Source organism: Salvelinus fontinalis, chromosome 24 (genome assembly GCF_029448725.1).
Source record: "Salvelinus fontinalis isolate EN_2023a chromosome 24, ASM2944872v1, whole genome shotgun sequence".
NCBI classification, from domain to species: domain Eukaryota; kingdom Metazoa; phylum Chordata; class Actinopteri; order Salmoniformes; family Salmonidae; genus Salvelinus; species Salvelinus fontinalis.
Window position 1 is genome coordinate 12,704,723 of NC_074688.1, and position 19,960 is coordinate 12,724,682.

The following is a 19,960-nucleotide window of genomic DNA, read 5'->3' on the forward strand; positions in this document are numbered from 1 at the left end:
TTCATTATGAGGTATTACAGTATTAGGGGACTATAATACAGATGGATCCATGGTACAGTTCCAGTCCTCATTATGAGGTACTACAGTACTAGAACACTAGAATACAGATGGATCCATGGTACAGCTCCAGTACTCATTATGAGGTATTACAGTATTAAGGGACTATAATACAGATGGATCCATGGTACAGATCCAGTACTCATTATGAGGTACTACAGTATTAGACCACTAGAATACAGATGGATCCATGGTACAGCTCCAGTACTCATTATGAGGTACTACAGTACTAGAACACTAGAATACAGATGGATCCATGGTACAGCTCCAGTACTCATTATGAGGTACCACAGTACTAGAACACTAGAATACAGATGGATCCATGGTACAGCTCCAGTACTCATTATGAGGTACTACAGTACTAGAACACTAGAATACAGATGGATCCATGGTACAGCTCCAGTACTCATTATGAGGTATTACAGTATTAGAACACTAGAATACAGATGGATCCATGGTACAGCTCCAGTACTCATTATGAGGTATTACAGTATTAGAACACTAGAATACAGATGGATCCATGGTACAGCTCCAGTACTCATTATGAGGTATTACAGTATTAGAACACTAGAATACAGATGGATCCATGGTACAGCTCCAGTACTCATTATGAGGTACTACAGTATTAGACCACTAGAATACAGATGGATCCATGGTACAGCTCCAGTACTCATTATGAGGTATTACAGTATTAGGACACTAGAATACAGATGGATCCATGGTACAGCTCCAGTACTCATTATGAGGTATTACAGTATTAGAACACTAGAATACAGATGGATCCATGTGTCACGCCCTGGCCTTAGTATTCTTTGTTTTCTTTATTATTTTAGTTAGGTCAGGGTGTGACATGGGTATTTATGTGGGTTTTGTAGTGTCCAGGGTGATTGTAAGGTTTAGGGGGTTTATTTAGAGTAGTTGGGATTATGTTTAGTATAGTTGTCTAGCTGTGTCTATGTTGTGTGTAGTTGTCTAGGAAAATCTATGGTTGCCTGAATGGGTTCCCAATTAGAGACAGCTGGTTTCTGTTGTCTCTGATTGGGAGCCATATTTAAGGTAGCCATAGGCTTTAGTTTGTTGTGGGGAATTGTCTATGTCTGAACGTTTGTAGCCTGTGTGTGTGCACTACGTTATTAGCTTCACGGTCGTTTGTTGTTTTGTTAGTTTGAAAGTGTTTTGTTTCGTTTTGCCTTCTTCAAGAATAAAAGAAGATGGCTTATTTTCCACATGCTGCGTTTTGGTCCGTCACTCCCACACGATCGTGACAGAATTCCCCACCACAAACTAAAGCCTATGGCTACCTTAAATATGGCTCCCAATCAGAGACAACAGAAACCAGCTGTCTCTAATTGGGAACCCATTCAGGCAACCATACTTTCCTAGACAACTACACACAACATAGACACAGCTAGACAACTATACTAAACATAAACCCAACTACTCTAAATAAACCCCCTAAACCTTACAATCACCCTGGACACTACAAAACCCACATAAATACCCATGTCACACCCTGACCTAACTAAAATAATAAAGAAAACAAAGAATACTAAGGCCAGGACGTGACACCATGGTACAGCTCCAGTACTCATTATGAGGTATTACAGTATTAGAACACTAGAATACAGATGGATCCATGGTACAGCTCCAGTACTCATTATGGCGTTTCACCTCATACAGTACTTTAGTGATGAATGAGCAGAGTGTGGTTCTGTACTGTACCTTCAGCGTAGGCCTCTCGTTTCTGGAGTCCTGGGTGGCCCACTGCATGGTGCTGTTTCTGCTTCTTAGGAGGCCTCTTATGCATGTTGGCCGTGCTCATGTTACTATCTGTGGACGGGGGGCTGCCAGGACGGTGGCCTGAGGGGGTCATTTGGTACTTTCGCGCTGAAGGGAAAGACACATTAGGTAAGGCACATGAAACCATGAAAAGGTTTCCCCCCTATCAAAGGGCTTGCAGAATAAGGGAATCATATTGATTCAAAGTTAATGTGCTCATGATCTTGTTTTCTACTGTTCTTGATAAAATGACATCACAATATATGTGCTTACCTCCGGGGCCTCCCTCCTGGCCTTGCGTGGGGTTGGGGTACTTGGCCACCTTGAGGCCTGCGTACTCCGCAGCAGCCGCCACGGCCTGGGCGAAGTCGGCGTCTGTGAAGAAGGATCCGTCTGAGGAGCTGACGGCGCTGGAGCGTCCTGATGAGGCGTTGTCCTCCTCGGAAGCTGAACCCCAGCCGTTGATCATGGAGCCCGTCACAGAGCTCTCCAGGTCCCCCACGCTGGAGGCTGGGGTCTGCTCCAGGCCCCGCAGCAGCAGCCTCCTGGTGTGCATCTGCTGGGGGTGGTGGGGGTGGTGAGGGTGGTGAGGGTGGGTGTGGTGGTGGTGCACCTTGGCCACCTCCGCGTCTGTCTCATCCCCTTCCTCCTCCTCTTCCTCCAACATCTCCTCCTCCTCCTCCATGCCGTCTGTGTCCAGGGACAGGGGGCTGGAGATGTAGCCGTAGGTGTGTGAGGGGGAGATGGGTCGGGGAGGGGGGCTCACTGCATGGCGTCTGAAACAGCAGGAGACATGTTCTTCATGTAGGGTATACCAAATCAATTATTTAAATTAAATTACAAATCATGACAGAATTTTTTGCACAGGCTTTTAAAATCATTACTACAGTAGGTAACATCAGTACTAATCCCTCTTGGATTTCTTCACTTTTTATTGTTTTACAGAGTAGGATTAAAATTGCTTTATTGTAAGTATTTGTCAATGATCTACACAAAAGATCACTGACAAATAAAACACTAATATACCTTGATGAGATAAGTACAGGATGCATGTTTTAGTGCCTTGTTGAGTACAGGATGCATGTTTTAGTGCCTTGTTGAGTACAGGATGCATGTTTTAGTGCCTTGTTGAGTACAGGATGCATGTTTTAGTGCCTTGTTGAGTACAGGATGCATGTTTTAGTGCCTTGTTGAGTACAGGATGCATGTTGTAGTGCCTTGTTGTGTACAGGATGCATGTTTTAGTGCCTTGTTGAGTACAGGATGCATGTTTTAGTGCCTTGTTGAGTACAGGATGCATGTTTTAGTGCCTTGTTGAGTACAGGATGCATGTTTTAGTGCCTTGTTGAGTACAGGATGCATGTTTTAGTGCCTTGTTGAGTACAGGATGCATGTTTTAGTGCCTTGTTGAGTACAGGATGCATGTTTTAGTGCCTTGTTGAGTACAGGATGCATGTTTTAGTGCCTTGTTGAGTACAGGATGCATGTTGTAGTGCCTTGTTGAGTAGAGGATGCATGTTGCAGTGCCTTGTTGAGTACAGGATGCATGTTGTAGTGCCTTGTTGAGTACAGGATGCATGTTTTAGTGCCTTGTTGAGTACAGGATGCATGTTTTAGTGCCTTGATGAGATAAGTACAGGATGCATGTTGTAGTGCCTTGTTGAGTACAGGATGCATGTTTTAGTGCCTTGTTGAGTACAGGATGCATGTTGTAGTGCCTTGTTGAGTACAGGATGCATGTTTTAGTGCCTTGTTGAGTACAGGATGCATGTTTTAGTGCCTTGTTGAGTACAGGATGCATGTTTTAGTGCCTTGTTGAGTACAGGATGCATGTTTTAGTGCCTTGTTGAGTACAGGATGCATGTTGTAGTGCCTTGTTGAGTACAGGATGCATGTTTTAGTGCCTTGTTGAGTACAGGATGCATGTTTTAGTGCCTTGTTGAGTACAGGATGCATGTTGTAGTGCCTTGTTGAGTACAGGATGCATGTTTTAGTGCCTTGTTGAGTACAGGAAGCATGTTTTAGTGCCTTGTTGAGTACAGGATGCATGTTTTAGTGCCTTGTTGAGTACAGGATGCATGTTGTAGTGCCTTGTTGAGTACAGGATGCATGTTTTAGTGCCTTGTTGAGTACAGGATGCATGTTTTAGTGCCTTGTTGTGTACAGGATGCATGTTTTAGTGCCTTGTTGTGTACAGGATGCATGTTTTAGTGCCTTGTTGAGTACAGGATGCATGTTTTAGTGCCTTGTTGAGTACAGGATGCATGTTTTAGTGCCTTGTTGAGTACAGGATGCATGTTTTAGTGCCTTGTTGAGTACAGGATGCATGTTTTAGTGCCTTGTTGAGTACAGGATGCATGTTTTATTGCCTTGTTGAGTACAGGATGCATGTTTTAGTGCCTTGTTGAGTACAGGATGCATGTTTTAGTGCCTTGTTGAGTACAGGATGCATGTTTTAGTGCCTTGTTGAGTACAGGATGCATGTTGTAGTGCCTTGTTGAGTACAGGATGCATGTTTTAGTGCCTTGTTGAGTACAGGATGCATGTTTTAGTGCCTTGTTGAGTACAGGATGCATGTTTTAGTGCCTTGTTGTGTACAGGATGCATGTTGTAGTGCCTTGTTGTGTACAGGATGCATGTTGTAGTGCCTTGTTGTGTACAGGATGCATGTTTTAGAATATTTTTATTCTGTATATTTGATTCTGTATACTTTTCACTCTGTCATTTACATCTAATTTATCAAATTTATTTGATATTTTATTTTTATTCAATTTTAGTTATTGTTACTTGTATTTTAGTTTACATTTGTAGAATATTATTTTCACTTTGACATTATGGAGTATCTTGTGTAGATCAATGACAAAATAAATCACAATTAAATCTATTTCAATCCCACTTCGTATCACAATATTGATACGAAGTATTATCACAATATATTGGATAATATTGATATATTAATATATCAATATTATCCAATTGTGATACGTATCACAACGTATCACAATTGGAAAAAATCCATTGTTGGTGAATACTTATTATACCCACTGTATATCAGCCAATCAAAGTCCATTTCATCCAGTATAACGCCTTCCAGTACCTGCGTTCGTGTCCAGAGACCATGCTGTCTGCTGTGTCTTGGAGCATGGGCTGCAGCTCCTCCTGGGGCGAGGGGGTGAGGGTGGCTGTGGACTGGTGACTGTAGGACACCGCGGCGGGGGACGAGGCAGCGCCTCTGACGGGGGGAGTGGGACCCCTCTCCATCTCCTCCTCCTCCAGTTCGTCTGGCTGCAGGTACATGCGGGAGGGGGGCAGGGAGCACTGCATATCTGGGTCATAACTGTCAACACAGGGAAACATGCTGGTTAGTTTGATGTCACTCAATGTGACAATAACATTCATATCTTGAACAATGTAGCTCGTACATATTCATGTTGTGCTGCTACCAAGGTAGACATGTAAAGGAAAAGGTTTGACATGAACCTAGCATTGATACACAGAACAAAAACCCTTAGGGTAGATTTGACTCTTTCAGTAAATGAAAGGAAAGAATAAAGTGGCAGGGAGGTGTGAGTGTGTGTGTGTGTGTGTGTGTTGACATGTCCCACCTCTCATCCATGGACAGGGAGTACTCCTCCATGTTGTGGCAGGGAGGTGTGTGTGTGTGTGTGTGTTGACATGTCCCACCTCTCATCCATGGACAGGGAGTACTCCTCCATGTTGTGGCAGGGAGGTGTGTGTGGACATGCCCCACCTCTCATCCATGGACAGGGAGTACTCCTCCATGTTGTGGCAGGGAGGTGTGTGTGTGTGTGTGTGTGTGTGTGTGTGTGTGTGTGTGTGTGTGTGTGTGTGTGTGTGTGTGTGTGTGTGTGTGTGTGTGTGTGTGTGTGTGTGTGTGTGTGTGTGTGTGTGTGTGTGTGTGTGTGTGTGTGTGTGTGTGGACATGTCCAACCTCTCGTCTATAGACAGGGAGTACTCCTCCATGTTGCGGCAGGGAGGTGGGTTAGCCGGGGGAGGAGGCAGTAGGTCAGCCCAGTTCATTGTGCTCTGTTTGGGTAGTTTGGGGGTGCGCACTCCCTTCTTTTGACCTTGACTCCCTGCAAAAACATGAACAAAGAACTCCTTCAGTCAGAAACATGTAGAAACACACCCCCACTCTCACATCGTTCTCCGTCTCTCCATCTACATTATTGATGCTCGTTAAATCAACAGAGAAATTAATAAATCAACAGCAGATCAAAATGTAACAGGGCTAATTTCAGTGAAAGGTTGACACGGATAAAAAATATATATAATTTATACATGAGAGCATGTCGGCTAGTAGCATCCCCTCTCTTTATGGACACCACGAAAATGCACCACGTACATTACCTCTCAATTTGTAATTTATGCCAGTCATGCAATCAAAAACGCAGTCATTTTTCAACTATAATGTTCCCCATTGCCAAGAGAAAATAGAAAATGTGAAAGAAATTACAAAACATCTGAGGCCAATTAACAGCAGCCAATAAGAATGAGAAGCCAATGAGCTGTGAGCTCAGCGAGCACAGAGGGCTGCTCTTTAACGAGCTGAACTTCATATACAATTTCAGAATGGATCCTGGGCGTTATGGAGGCAGTGTTGCATGCCCTCTGGAATGTGTGTCATTAGTCCTTGTCCAGAAACAAACACTGCATATCTGATGAGATTATCCTCCTCTTTGCAGGAATGAAGGGGACGGTAATTCATGTTTGTTTAATTCATGTTTTGTCTGAGCAACAAGGAACAGTCTAATTAATCTAACTAGGTTTTTCATTTTCTGTTAGAAGCACATGGGATTGAAAAAACTGACTGGAAACTGACGAAGACCAGAAACAGACAGGAAAAAAGAGACTGGAAACACACAGACTGCAAATGGACACAGACTGGAAACAAACACAGACTGGAAACACACAGACTGCAAATGGACACAGACTGGAAACACACAGACTGGAAACAGACTGGAAACTGACTGGAAACACACACAGACTGGAAACAGACTGGAAACTGACTGGAAACACACACAGACTGGAAACACACAGACTGGAAACGGACACAGACTGCAAACGGACACAGACTGGAAAAAAAAACAGACTGGAAACAAACACAGACTGGAAACAGACTGGAAACTGACTGGAAACACACACAGACTGGAAACACACAGACTGGAAACACACAGACTGGAAACTGACTGGAAACTGACTGGAAACACACAGACTGGAAACACACAGACTGGAAACTGACTGGAAACACACAGACTGGAAACACACAGACTGAAAACAGACTGGAAACTGACTGGAAACACACACAGACTGGAAACACACAGACTGGAAACAGACTGGAAACTGACTGGAAACACACACAGACTGGAAACACACAGACTGGAAACAGACTGGAAACACACAGACTGGAAACACACAGACTGGAAACACACAGACTGGAAACAGACTGGAAACTGACTGGAAACACACACAGACTGGAAACACACAGACTGGAAACACACAGACTGGAAACACACAGACTGGAAACACACAGACTGGAAACACACAGACTGGAAACAGACTGGAAACTGACTGGAAACACACACAGACTGGAAACACACAGACTGGAAACAGACTGGAAACACACAGACTGGAAACAAACACAGACTGGAAACACACAGACTGGAAACTGACTGGAAACACACAGACTGGAAACACACAGACTGGAAACTGACTGGAAACACACACAGACTGGAAACTGACTGGAAACACACACAGACTGGAAACACACAGACTGGAAACAGACTGGAAACACACAGACTGGAAACTGACTGGAAACACACACAGACTGGAAACAAACACAGACTGGAAACACACAGACTGGAAACAGACTGGAAACACACAGACTGGAAACTGACTGGAAACACACAGACTGGAAACAAACACAGACTGGAAACACACAGACTGGAAACAGACTGGAGACACACAGACTGGAAACTGACTGGAAACACACACAGACTGGAAACTCATGCCTGGGATGTTTTACATTTTCCCTCCACTGAAGGCATTTTAATTTCTCTTCAAGATACTGACATGGAAATTTATCAAAATAACCATTTTAAAGCATCATGCATTATATTATTACACCCCTACAATGTATTGCTTTTGAGGAAAATAAGAACGGGAAACAACAAAAGTGATTCACTAAACATCCACGCAGTAAAACACCAACCATATGGCTGTGGATACTGATTACCCCCCGTTCCCCACTCTCTCACCGGAGGTGCTGCTGCTGCCATGGTCAGAGCTGTTGTAGGAGCCCACGGTGTGGGCCTCGTGGGCCTGGTTATAGGGGATGGTGGTAGCCATGGGATTGTCCCCTCCTCTGTAGTGGTCTGGTAAGGGAGAGGAGGAGGATGGTAAGCATGAGGAAGGTGGGCAGCATACACTACATTACCGCATTAGAAAAGTATAGATAGCCTTTGGAAATGAAGGGGACATTATGATATCAAAAGATCCATAGAGACAGTTTGAGTGTAACTGACTAATGATCACAGTTAGGCTAACACAAGAGATAACAATGTAACAACACATCTAAATAATGATCTTAACCAGCGATGTGTTAAAATGTGTGTCATACACCTCTAATAAGTTGAAATGTAAGTTGAAACTGTCTCAATAAACAGTCCGGTGGATGCTGTCTTCCTAAGAGTGCTGAGAGAGAAGACATGCCATTTCTGTTCCATACAAGAGACCATGACGAAACTGAAAACGGTGTCACTAAAGTAGCAGCTATTTTCTGCAGGTAAGAAGAAGGTGACGACAGTTTAGTTCAGTGCCTGTCAGATCCAAACGAAATGGTTCTCTCCTTCAGATACCTGACACCTGGAGAAAATCCTTACAGCTGTAGCTATGAGACTTGACCAATGAAGAACAACCGAGACAGTAAAGACAGAAACTCAGGCCTGGCCCATAATGTAGAGCAGAGATGTTATATGAACACAGAGAGGAAAGTTAGGAGTTAGGAAAATGCATCGTAGACAATGAGAGGGAGACTGATGATGCTCTCTATTCATATGACTGAATGGGGGCAGCAGGGAAGCCAGTGAAAAAGGAATATTCTTCAGCATGGTGGGCCCATCCACAGGGAGAAAAGGAAAAAAAGAAGGGAAGAAAGAAAGATGGAAGACGGTTATGGTTTGACCTCCTAACCTCCACTGATTCTCACCACACACTCACCCTTGTTCAGCTTGTTCTGCTCCATGATGTTATACTGGTGGAGCTGTGAGGTCATTTCCGTTTGCTTCTGCTCCTGAACAGGTGTGGGTTTCCAGCCGTGTTTCTCGTTTGTCTCCCCTCCCCCCCCTCCACTCCCTCTGTCTCTGTCTGTGTTGATGTTGTTTCCCAGGATAGAAGACTGAATGAGCTGTGTGGTGGCGTACGGGGTGGGCTGTCCCCCTGGTCCACCGGGCCCAACGAAGCGTCCGTCCTTCAGGTTGGGGCTGTTGAAGGTCTTCATCTCGTTGATCTTGTTGGAGAGGTCCACGTCTACGTACACTCCTCCCTCAGGCACCATCAGGTTGGTCTGCTTGCTCTCCATCTGGTTGTTATAGTTGGCGATGCAGTCGGCTGGATAACATGGGGGCGGGTGCAGGGTGAAAGGTTTAGTCAAAGACCGGACTAGCTTCTATAGCTAGGTTCAGAAGAAGAGGTTTGCCAAGTGCATGAATGGCACAAATGGCATTGTATTCAGTTGTATTCACTGGCATCATACTCCGTAAAAAAATAAGCTGAAAAGATGAACATTTCAGAACGACACAGAAATAAATCAGCCTGAGTCATTTGTACCTTTCAACAGATCACTGTGCCCTCAGTCTAGACATATATATATATATTTCAGTGCAAACTACAGTTCATTATGTACGTCAACTATCCCTATCTGGTTCAGGTGAGTGACTGGAGCTGTATTATACTTCCACTGTCTGCTCTCTCTGTCTCTCTGTCTCGATAATGTCTTTGTCTCATCCACAGCTCAACGTGTTTGTCATGTCTATTCTCCACGTCAGACGCCAGGCGAGGAGGCTTTGCTCATTGAGAAGAACAGTGGAACATGTCTGTATGAGAAGGAAGCGTGCAGCAAAGAGCAGAGCTCCACTGACAGATCCAATTTTCTCTGGCTCATAAAATATTCAAATCCTCCAGCAGATCTGAGAGCCAGCCTTGCGGTAAATATCAAGGATGGCTACAGATAGAACAACCGAGCGCACGTGAACCTTACACTTACAAGAACCGAGGGATATCTCAGGCACTTCAGAGGTAAATGTGGAGAAAGGGCCCCTATGTGTTAGATAAAGGGACATTAACTCGTATCCCTGGGCTCTGTCACCTAGCCGCTGATCCTGTTAAACCTTCACAGGGTTTAGGTTGGCCACACAAAGCAGCCAGCACCAGGCATGCTCCTTAATGTCTTACACATGCAGTGAGTGAGAAGTGCTTTCCTTCTCAAACAAACTCCCAGATTGTCATCAGAACAAATGTTAGGGAAAAGTTAAACACACCACGGAATGAAAAGTCGGATTAGGTTTTCTTGTGTTGACTGTGATGGGTAACTTTAGAAGATGGGTATGTATTTTATGGGTACAGTGTTTCTTTGTCCTTGAGTAAGTTGCTTAACCCAGGGGAAGCACAGCACTTAGTACAACAGAACATCTGCTACACTAGGATTGTGTGTAAGCCTGTTTGGTTGTGTGTAAATGAGTCAATGAGTGGGTAGGAAACGCTACACTACTGTACTATCTGTCAGACGCTACAGCTGGAGAGACGCCTGCCGCGTGTCCAAACCGTTGTTCAAACGACTACTGTATACCCACATCTCTTTTACTTTAGTTCAACTTCTAAGCCTACTGTATATCAAAGGGAGGTTCAGGGCTGGGGTCCACGTTTCGTAGTTAAGTCCTACCTATGTGTGTATAACCTCAAATCCTTTGTCCCCACCCTGCACCAAGAGACATACTTTACCCCCCTCTACCAGCTGTTGACCCTCTTTCTCTGTAGAGTGTGAGTACTTAGCGCTCTTTTGTGTGTGTGTGTGTGTGTGTGTGTGTGTGTGTGTGTGTGTGTGTGTGTGTGTGTGTGTGTGTGTGTGTGTGTGTGTGTGTGTGTGTGTGTGTGTGTGTGTGTGTGTGTGTGTGTGTGTGTCTGACTTCAGAGCCAAACTCAATCCCTATTGTTTATAGAAAGTACTGCTGACTGAGAGGCCACCTGGAGGTGTACATTAACCCTCCCTCCCTCCGTTACTGTCCATCTCTTCTGCTCTCTTTACTCTCCTCCCAACTCCCTCGTTCTCTCTCTTTCTCTGTCCAATTTACTTCCCCTCTACTTTCTCTCTCCATTTATCTCTGTGTATGCTACATATCCTCCCTCATTATTCTTTTTCCTCCTTCGTTCCCTTTCTATCTATGCACTCTTCCAGGTATCTCTCCATCTCTTCATCCGGTGTTGGCTACAGTCTGCAGTCCTGCCCTGATCTCTACCACTGCTCCACATTTCTTAAATAACTGAGCACTTAGTGGAAATGACATTACAGGCTATAACAACAGTATGGAAATTAGCAGAGCAATTGGATTTGCAGCAGAGTAAACCCATAAGGCCCATCCAGCGTGCTCCTTTTATTTCCTGCCTAAAACTGGCCCGCTTTAACCTGAAATAAATCAAACACATATACTCCTACTCCTAAGCCTCCCGTAAGGTTTTTTCTTAGAGAGACCTCGCGAGGAGAGAGGTAAGAGAGAGAAGTCTCAAGGGAGCTAACCCAGATATGGGATTTCACTTCTCTCTGTTTTCTACCGACTAGGTCCGCTCCTTTTTATGATTCTTATCCATGCTTTGCTTTGAGAGCAGGGTGTCATGTACCCCAACAATCTGAGGGGGCACAAAGTACGTGAGAATGGCTGGGTGTTGGTCCAGAGGGGGACTAGAATTTAGCATTTTTCAAACACCTGAAACAGCTTTTTCCTGCAACCATAATCATTATGCTTAATTCTATGTAGAAATGTATGTATATTTTTCTGCATATCTAAGCATACCTTTTGAGCTGTCTGTATCCTCCTGACTGGTAGTTCTTAAAAACAAAGTATATGCTTCTCTGCATCGCTGTTTTAGTACAGTTTATGTTTGGGTGAGTTGTTCCAGTGCGTAGCGTACTCACCTGGGCGGCTGTATGTAGCCAGGTTACTGTCACTGCTGCCCTGTCCTGCGGTGCAGCAGTTCATGCTACAGTCGTTGTGATTGGAGCAGGAGTTGGGCCAGGTATCAGCCAACCAGGGCTGGGTAGCAGACTCCCCAATGTTCAGCAAACCTGGCCTGGAAGGATGGGGTACAAAACAGCCAACGCTGACTAACAGTGGAACATGCTGCACCACTATAACACAGCAAGAATTCATATTGATATGACTAACAAGAACATGTCATGTAATGAATGGGGTTTTAGGCAGATCGATGGGGATTCACTCAATTCCAGATTGGTATACTGAAATGATCCCTATAGCTAGGCATTAGGTTGTTGTTTTACAGAACTGATCTCTCCCTCTCCTTCCTGCTCCCTGCTCCATTGGCCTTACATTAGAGGAAAGCTCAGATAAATAGATGATGTGCTCTTGACTTGTCCATGGCCGATGACACTGTTTCACTGAGCGATAGAAAGCCAGACAGGACTCACTCCCAGTGATGGAAAATGCACGTCCACTCACGTCCACTCCAAAACACTCACTGAACCACCAACGCTCCAGCAAACCACCAACACTCACTCAACCACTAACGCTCCAGCAAACCAACCAACACTTACTGAACCACCAACGCTCCAGCAAACCACCAACACTTACTGAACCACCAACACTCACTGAACCAGCAACACTCACTGAACCACTAACGCTCTAGCAAACCACCAACACTCACTGAACCACCAACGCTCCAACAAACCACCAACACTCACTGAACCACCAACACTCACTGAACCACCAACACTCACTGAACCACCAACACTCACTGAACCACCATCACTCACTGAACCACCAACACTCACTGAACCACTAACGCTCCAACAAACCACCAACACTTACTGAACCACCAACGCTCCAGCAAACCACCAACACTTACTGAACCACCAACACTCACTGAACCAGCAACACTCCAGCAAACCACCAACACTTACTGAACCACCAACACTCCATCAAACCAACCAACACTTACTGAACCACTAACGCTCCAGCAAACCAACCAACACTTACTGAACCACGAACACTCCAGCAAACCACCAACACTTACTGAACCACTAACGCTCCAGCAAACCACCAACACTCACTGAACCACTAACGCTCCAGCAAACCACCAACACTCACTGAACCACTAACGCTCCAGCAAACCACCAACACTCACTGAACCACTAACGCTCCAACAAACCACCAACACTTACTGAACCACCAACGCTCCAGCAAACCACCAACACTTACTGAACCACCAACACTCACTGAACCAGCAACACTCCAGCAAACCACCAACACTTACTGAACCACCAACACTCCATCAAACCAACCAACACTTACTGAACCACTAACGCTCCAGCAAACCAACCAACACTTACTGAACCACGAACACTCCAGCAAACCACCAACACTTACTGAACCACTAACGCTCCAGCAAACCACCAACACTCACTGAACCACTAACGCTCCAGCAAACCACCAACACTCACTGAACCACTAACGCTCCAGCAAACCACCAACACTCACTGAACCACGAACACTTACTGAAACACCAACGCTCCAGCAAACCACCAACATTCACTGAACCACCAACACTCACTGAACCACTAACGCTCCAGCAAACCACCAACACTCACTGAACCACGAACACTTACGGAAACACCAACGCTCCAGCAAACCACCAACACTCACTGAACCACGAACACTCACTGAACCACCAACGCTCCAGCAAACCACCAACACTCACTGAACCACTAACGCTCCAGCAAACCACCAAGACTCACTGAACCACGAACACTTACTCAACCACCAACACTTACTGAACCACGAACACTTACTGAACCACCAACGCTCCAGCAAACCACCAACACTCACTGAACCACTAACGCTCCAGCAAACCACGAACACTCACTGAATCACCAACACTCCAGCAAACCACCAACACTCACTGAACCACGAACACTTACTGAACCACCAACGCTCCAGCAAACCACCAACACTCACTGAACCACCAACACTCACTGAACCACCAACGCTCCAGCAAACCACCAACACTCACTGAACCACCAACACTCCAGCAAACCACGAACACTCACTGAATCACCAACACTCCAGCAAACCACCAACACTCACTGAACCACCAACACTCACTGAACCACCAACGCTCCAGCAAACCACCAACACTCACTGAACCACCAACGCTCCAGCAAACCACCAACACTCACTGAACCACTAACGCTCCAGCAAACCACCAACACTCACTGAACCACCAACGCTCACTGAACCACCAACACTTACTGAACCACCAACGCTCCAACCAACCACCAACACTCACTGAACCACTAACGCTCCAGCAAACCACCAACACTCACTGAACCACTAACGCTCCAGCAAACCACCAACACTCACTGAACCACTAACGCTCCAGCAAACCACCAACACTCACTGAACCACCAACACTCACTGAACCACCAACGCTCCAGCAAACCACCAACACTCACTGAACCACCAACACTCACTGAACCACCAACGCTCACTGAACCACCAACACTTACTGAACCACCAACGCTCCAGCAAACCACCAACACTCACTCAACCACTAACGCTCCAGCAAACCACCAACACTCACTGAACCACTAACGCTCCAGCAAACCACCAACGCTCACTGAACCACTAACGCTCCAGCAAACCACCAAGACTCACTGAACCATCAACGCTCCAGCAAACCACCAACACTTACTGAAACACCAACGCTCCAGCAAACCACCAAGACTCACTGAACCATCAACGCTCCAGCAAACCACCAACACTCACTGAACCATCAACGCTCCAGCAAACCACCAACATTGAAAGTACTGAACGGACATCTCAACTTACCCACTAAGTGCTTCAGAACAGAAGAGGAGTGCAGTAGGATATCCATCTCCTGCCCTGGTTTCTATCTACGTTACACCATCTGAACTCTCTGCTGTCTGAACAGACGACCGGCTCTCTGCCATCTGAACAGACTACCGGCTCTCTGCCGTCTGAACAGACTACCGGCTCTCTGCCGTCTGAACAGACTACCGGCTCTCTGCCGTCTGAACAGACTACCGGCTCTCTGCCGTCTGAACAGACTACCGGCTCTCTGCCGTCTGAACAGACTACCGGCTCTCTGCCGTCTGAACAGACTACCGGCTCTCTGCCGTCTGAACAGACTACCGGCTCTCTGCCGTCTGAACAGACTACCGGCTCTCTGCCGTCTGAACAGACTACCGGCTCTCTGCCGTCTGAACAGACTACCGGCTCTCTGCCGTCTGAACAGACTACCGGCTCTCTGCCGTCTGAACAGAATAGCAGCTCTCTGCTTCTCCAAACTTCCACATCATGAACCCAGGGCTGACATGTTACATTTGAAGCAGCCATACTAAATAGCCTTATAATTAAATGTGGCGATCTACTAGGGCCCAAAGGCTATACTACCACTACAAAACAAATGGCATGTTTAACTGGTATTTCTCTCCCATCACTGCCACTGGAACAATCCAACCTGTCAGATATTCACATTGTATTGAGTTTTCTTTTTCGTGTCCTATTCAAATGACTTATTCAGTGTTTCCAGTTATTCATTTTGAGTAATGAACACATTAATACAATCTCCAAATGGCTCCTCAATCACCTGAGTGGCTCAGTGGAGATAGAGACTGGTGATTGTCTTTGAGCAGAGCTCCCATATCCAGGCTGTAGAACTGACTCAATCACATAGCACGGCAATAACAAGACCATATAGAAAGACACATAACGGCTATGGAACAACAGCCAACCATATAGATACTTTGAGCACAAAGAGAGGACAATACCAAAACACTGCTTACTTCAAACAAGTCTGTAGATACATTAGCATCAATGTGTGTTCTAGATGATTGAGGAGACTCTAACATCAGTGTCTGAATGTATGTCTCAGTACGGGTGACTAGCAGGTAGTCTGGAAAACAACACATAGGCTACTGGTCTCTGTCACACCCTCTTCTGTGTCACTCCTCCCATCTCGTTGCATAGGGCCTTCCATTCTAAAGAGTAGGGTGTGTGCAAACACAACTATCGCCATCTCTGAGCGCGTTAGAGTGATGCTATGGCACGGCCTTGTGGCCAGACATGGTGCTCTTCTCTGTGGGATGCAGAGGATGGGGGTTTGGGCATTATTAGATAATCCTTTGTTCCTCTCCTCCCTTCCGCTCTCCTCTCCTCCCTTCTCCTCCCTTCTCCTCCCTTCCCATCCCTTCCCCTCCTCTGCTGGGGCTGTAAGCATTAGGAAGTAAAAGCCCTCCCCCTAGTGTCCTTCAGAGGAAGGTACACCTTCACTCCCATGAAAGTTATACCATCCATGTACCCACTCCTCCGCAAATGAAAAGAACATCTGTCTCTTGGAATATGGTATTATGATCCATATGTTAAGTTCTATTATGTCATGTTTCATATTCATAAAGAGGAGACAAACATAGACGTAAACAACGCTCCCTCTCACAGTCGACAACACTCCCTCTCATAGTAGACAACACTCCCTCTCATAGTAGACAACACTCCCTCTCATAATAGACATGTAAACAACACTCCCTCTACTAGTAGACATGTAGACAACACTCCCTCTCATAGGAGTCATGTAGAAAACACTCCCTCTCATAGTAGACATGTAGACAACACTCCCTCTCATAGGAGACATGTAGACAACACTCCCTCTCATAATAGACATGTAGACAACACTCCCTCTACTAGTAGACATGTAGACAACACTCCCTCTCATAGTAGACATGTAAAAAACACTCCCTCTCATAGGAGACATGTAGACAACACTCCCTCTCATAGTAGACAACACTCCCTCTCATAGTAGACATGTAGGCAACACTCCCTCTCATAGTTGACATGTAGACAACACTCCCTCTCATAGCAGACATGTAGACAACACTCCCTCTCATAGCAGACGTGTAGATAACACTCCCTCTCGTAGTAGACATGATAGTATACATGTAGACAACACTCCTTCTCATAGTAGACATGTAGACAACACTCCCTCTCATAGTTGACAACACTCCCTCTCATAGTAGACAACACTCCCTCTCATAGTAGACATGTAGACAACACTCCCTCTCATAGTAGACATGTAGACAACACTCCCTCTCATAGGAGACATGTAGACAACACTCCCTCTCATAGTTGACATGTAGACAACACTCCCTCTCATAGTTGACATGTAGACAACACTCCCTCTCATAGCAGACATGTAGACAACACTCCCTCTCATAGCAGACGTGTAGATAACACTCCCTCTCGTAGTAGACATGATAGTATACATGTAGACAACACTCCCTCCCATAGTAGACATGTAGACAACACTCCCTCTCATAGTTGACATGTAGACAACACTCCCTCTCGTAGTAGACAACACTCCCTCTCATAGCAGACATGTAGACAACACTCCCTCTCATAGTTGACATGTAGACAACACTCCCTCTCATAGTTGACATGTAGACAACACTCCCTCTCATAGTTGACATGTAGACAACACTCCCTCTCATAGTTGACATGTAGACAACACTCCCTCTCATAGTTGACATGTAGACAACACTCCCTCTCATAGCAGACATGCAGACAACACTCCCTCTCATAGTAGACAACACTCCCTCTCGTAGTAGACAACACTCCCTCTCGTAGTAGACAACACTCCCTCTCGTAGTAGACAACACTCCCTCTCATAGCAGACATGTAGGCAACACTCCATCTCATAGGAGACATGTAGACAACACTCCCTCTCATAGGAGTCATGTAGACAACACTCCCTCTCGTAGTAGACAACACTCCCTCTCATAGCAGACATGCAGACAACACTCCATCTCATAGGAGACATGTAGACAACACTCCCTCTCATAGGAGTCATGTAGACAACACTCCATCTCATAGGAGACATGTATACAACACTCCCTCTCAAAGCAGACATGTAGACAACACTCCCTCTCATAGTAGACATGTAGACAACACTCCCTCTCATAGCAGACATGTAGACAACACTCCCTCTCATAGTAGACATGTAGACAACACTCCCTCTCATAGTTGACATGTAGACAACACTCCCTCTCATAGCAGACATGTAGACAACACTCCCTATCTTTGTAGGCATGTAGACAACACTCCCTCTCATAGTAGACATGTAGACAACACTCCCTCTCATAGCAGACATGTAGACAACACTCCCTCTCATAGTAGACATGTAGACAACACTCCCTCTCATAGCAGACATGTAGACAACACTCCCTCTCATAGTAGACAACACGCCCTCTCATAGTAGACATGTAGACAACACTCCATCTCATAGGAGACATGTAGACAACACTCCCTCTCATTGTAGGCATGTAGACAACACTCCCTCTACTAGTAGACATGTAGACAACACTCCCTCTCATAGTAGTCATGTAGACAACACTCCCTCTACTAGTAGACATGTAGACAACACTCCCTCTCATAGTAGACATGTAGACAACACTCCCTCTCATAATAGACACCACTCCCTCTCATTGTAGACATGTAGACAACACTCCCTCTCATAGTAGACATGTAGACAACACTCCCTCTCATAATAGACACCACTCCCTCTCATTGTAGGCATGTAGACAACACTCCCTCTCATAGTAGACATGTAGATAACACTCCCTCTACTAGTAGACATGTAAACAACACTCCCTCTCATAGTAGACATGTAGATAACACTCCCTCTACTAGTAGACATGTAGACAACACTCCCTCTCATAGGAGACATGTAGACAACACTCCCTCTCATAGTAGACATGTAGACAACACTCCCTCTACTAGTAGACATGTAGACAACACTCCCTCTACTAGTAGATATGTAAACAACACTCCCTCTCATAGTAGACAACACTCCCTCTCATTGTAGACATGTAGACAACACTCCCTCTACTAGTAGACATCTAGACAGCACTCCCTCTCATAGTAGACATGTAGACAACACTCCCTCTCATAGCAGACATGTAGACAACACTCCCTCTACTAGTAGACATGTAGACAACACTCCTTCTTATAGTAGACGTGTAGACAACACTCCCTCTACTAGTAGACATGTAGACAACACTCCCTCTCATAGCAGACATGTATTCTTACCTTCCAGCACTGCTGACAGCCTCTCCCCCTCTCTGGTACGCCACTGAGAACAGAGAGACAGAGAAAGGTACAGACATGAACACCATAATCACAATCGTCATCAGAGTAACAGGCTTATCAAAACACAATAACATGGAGTGTGTTTGTCTTTCCTGTAAGCCTGTGTTTGTATGTGTGCAGTGTGTGATATTTTTGACAGTGTGTGTGTGTGTGTGTGTGTGTACTACATCCCGTGTGTAGATGGGTGGAGACTGTGTCACTGTGACAGGGTATGTGTGTAAGAGGATTAGGGCTCTGCACAGTGGTCTCCTGGCAGGCCTGGCGTGTGTTTGAAGCTCAGCACGCTGGAAGTTGGACTCTTTCATGGAGCTTTAAGCTGCCGGTGTGAAGGAGAGATAAACTCGAACTTTAATTACAAACTTTTCTCTGAGGAAAGGTTTAGAGCCTATTTGTCTCTCTCTCTCTCTCCTCTCTTGCTCTACTCTCTCAATTAAATTACATTTTTCAATTTAAGGGCTTTATTGGCATGGGAAACACATGTTTACATTGCCAAAGCAAGTTAAATAGATTAGAAACAAAAGTGAAATAAACAATAGAAAATGAACAGTAAACATTACACTCACAAAAGTTCCAAAATAATAAAGACATTTCAAATGTCATATTATGTCTATATACAGTGTTGTTACGATGTGCAATAGGTTAAAGTACAAAAGGGA

At 45.3% G+C, this 19,960-nt stretch overlaps 2 protein-coding genes across 4 annotated transcripts in view; one reads left to right on the plus strand and one right to left on the minus strand.

Moving 5' to 3' along the window:
- Nucleotides 1-19,960, plus strand: part of LOC129821937 (CAP-Gly domain-containing linker protein 3-like) — a 462,950-nt gene that overhangs the window by 213,913 nt on the left and 229,077 nt on the right. The gene's annotated exons all lie outside the window — the stretch shown is intronic.
- The window catches only part of LOC129821933 (roundabout homolog 1-like), a 122,723-nt gene that overhangs the window by 20,177 nt on the left and 82,586 nt on the right, over nt 1-19,960 (minus strand). The window contains exons 17-24 of one of the 2 annotated variants that reach the window (XM_055879684.1): nt 19,245-19,287; nt 12,044-12,198; nt 9,076-9,465; nt 8,115-8,231; nt 5,789-5,933; nt 4,934-5,173; nt 2,110-2,612; nt 1,780-1,944 (exon numbers count right to left, since the gene is read on the minus strand). In XM_055879684.1, coding sequence (XP_055735659.1) covers nt 1,780-1,944; nt 2,110-2,612; nt 4,934-5,173; nt 5,789-5,933; nt 8,115-8,231; nt 9,076-9,465; nt 12,044-12,198; nt 19,245-19,287 — 1,758 coding nt within the window. The remainder of the gene's footprint in view (nt 1-1,779; nt 1,945-2,109; nt 2,613-4,933; nt 5,174-5,788; nt 5,934-8,114; nt 8,232-9,075; nt 9,466-12,043; nt 12,199-19,244; nt 19,288-19,960) is intronic. The other variant, XM_055879685.1, reaches the window with a different exon arrangement.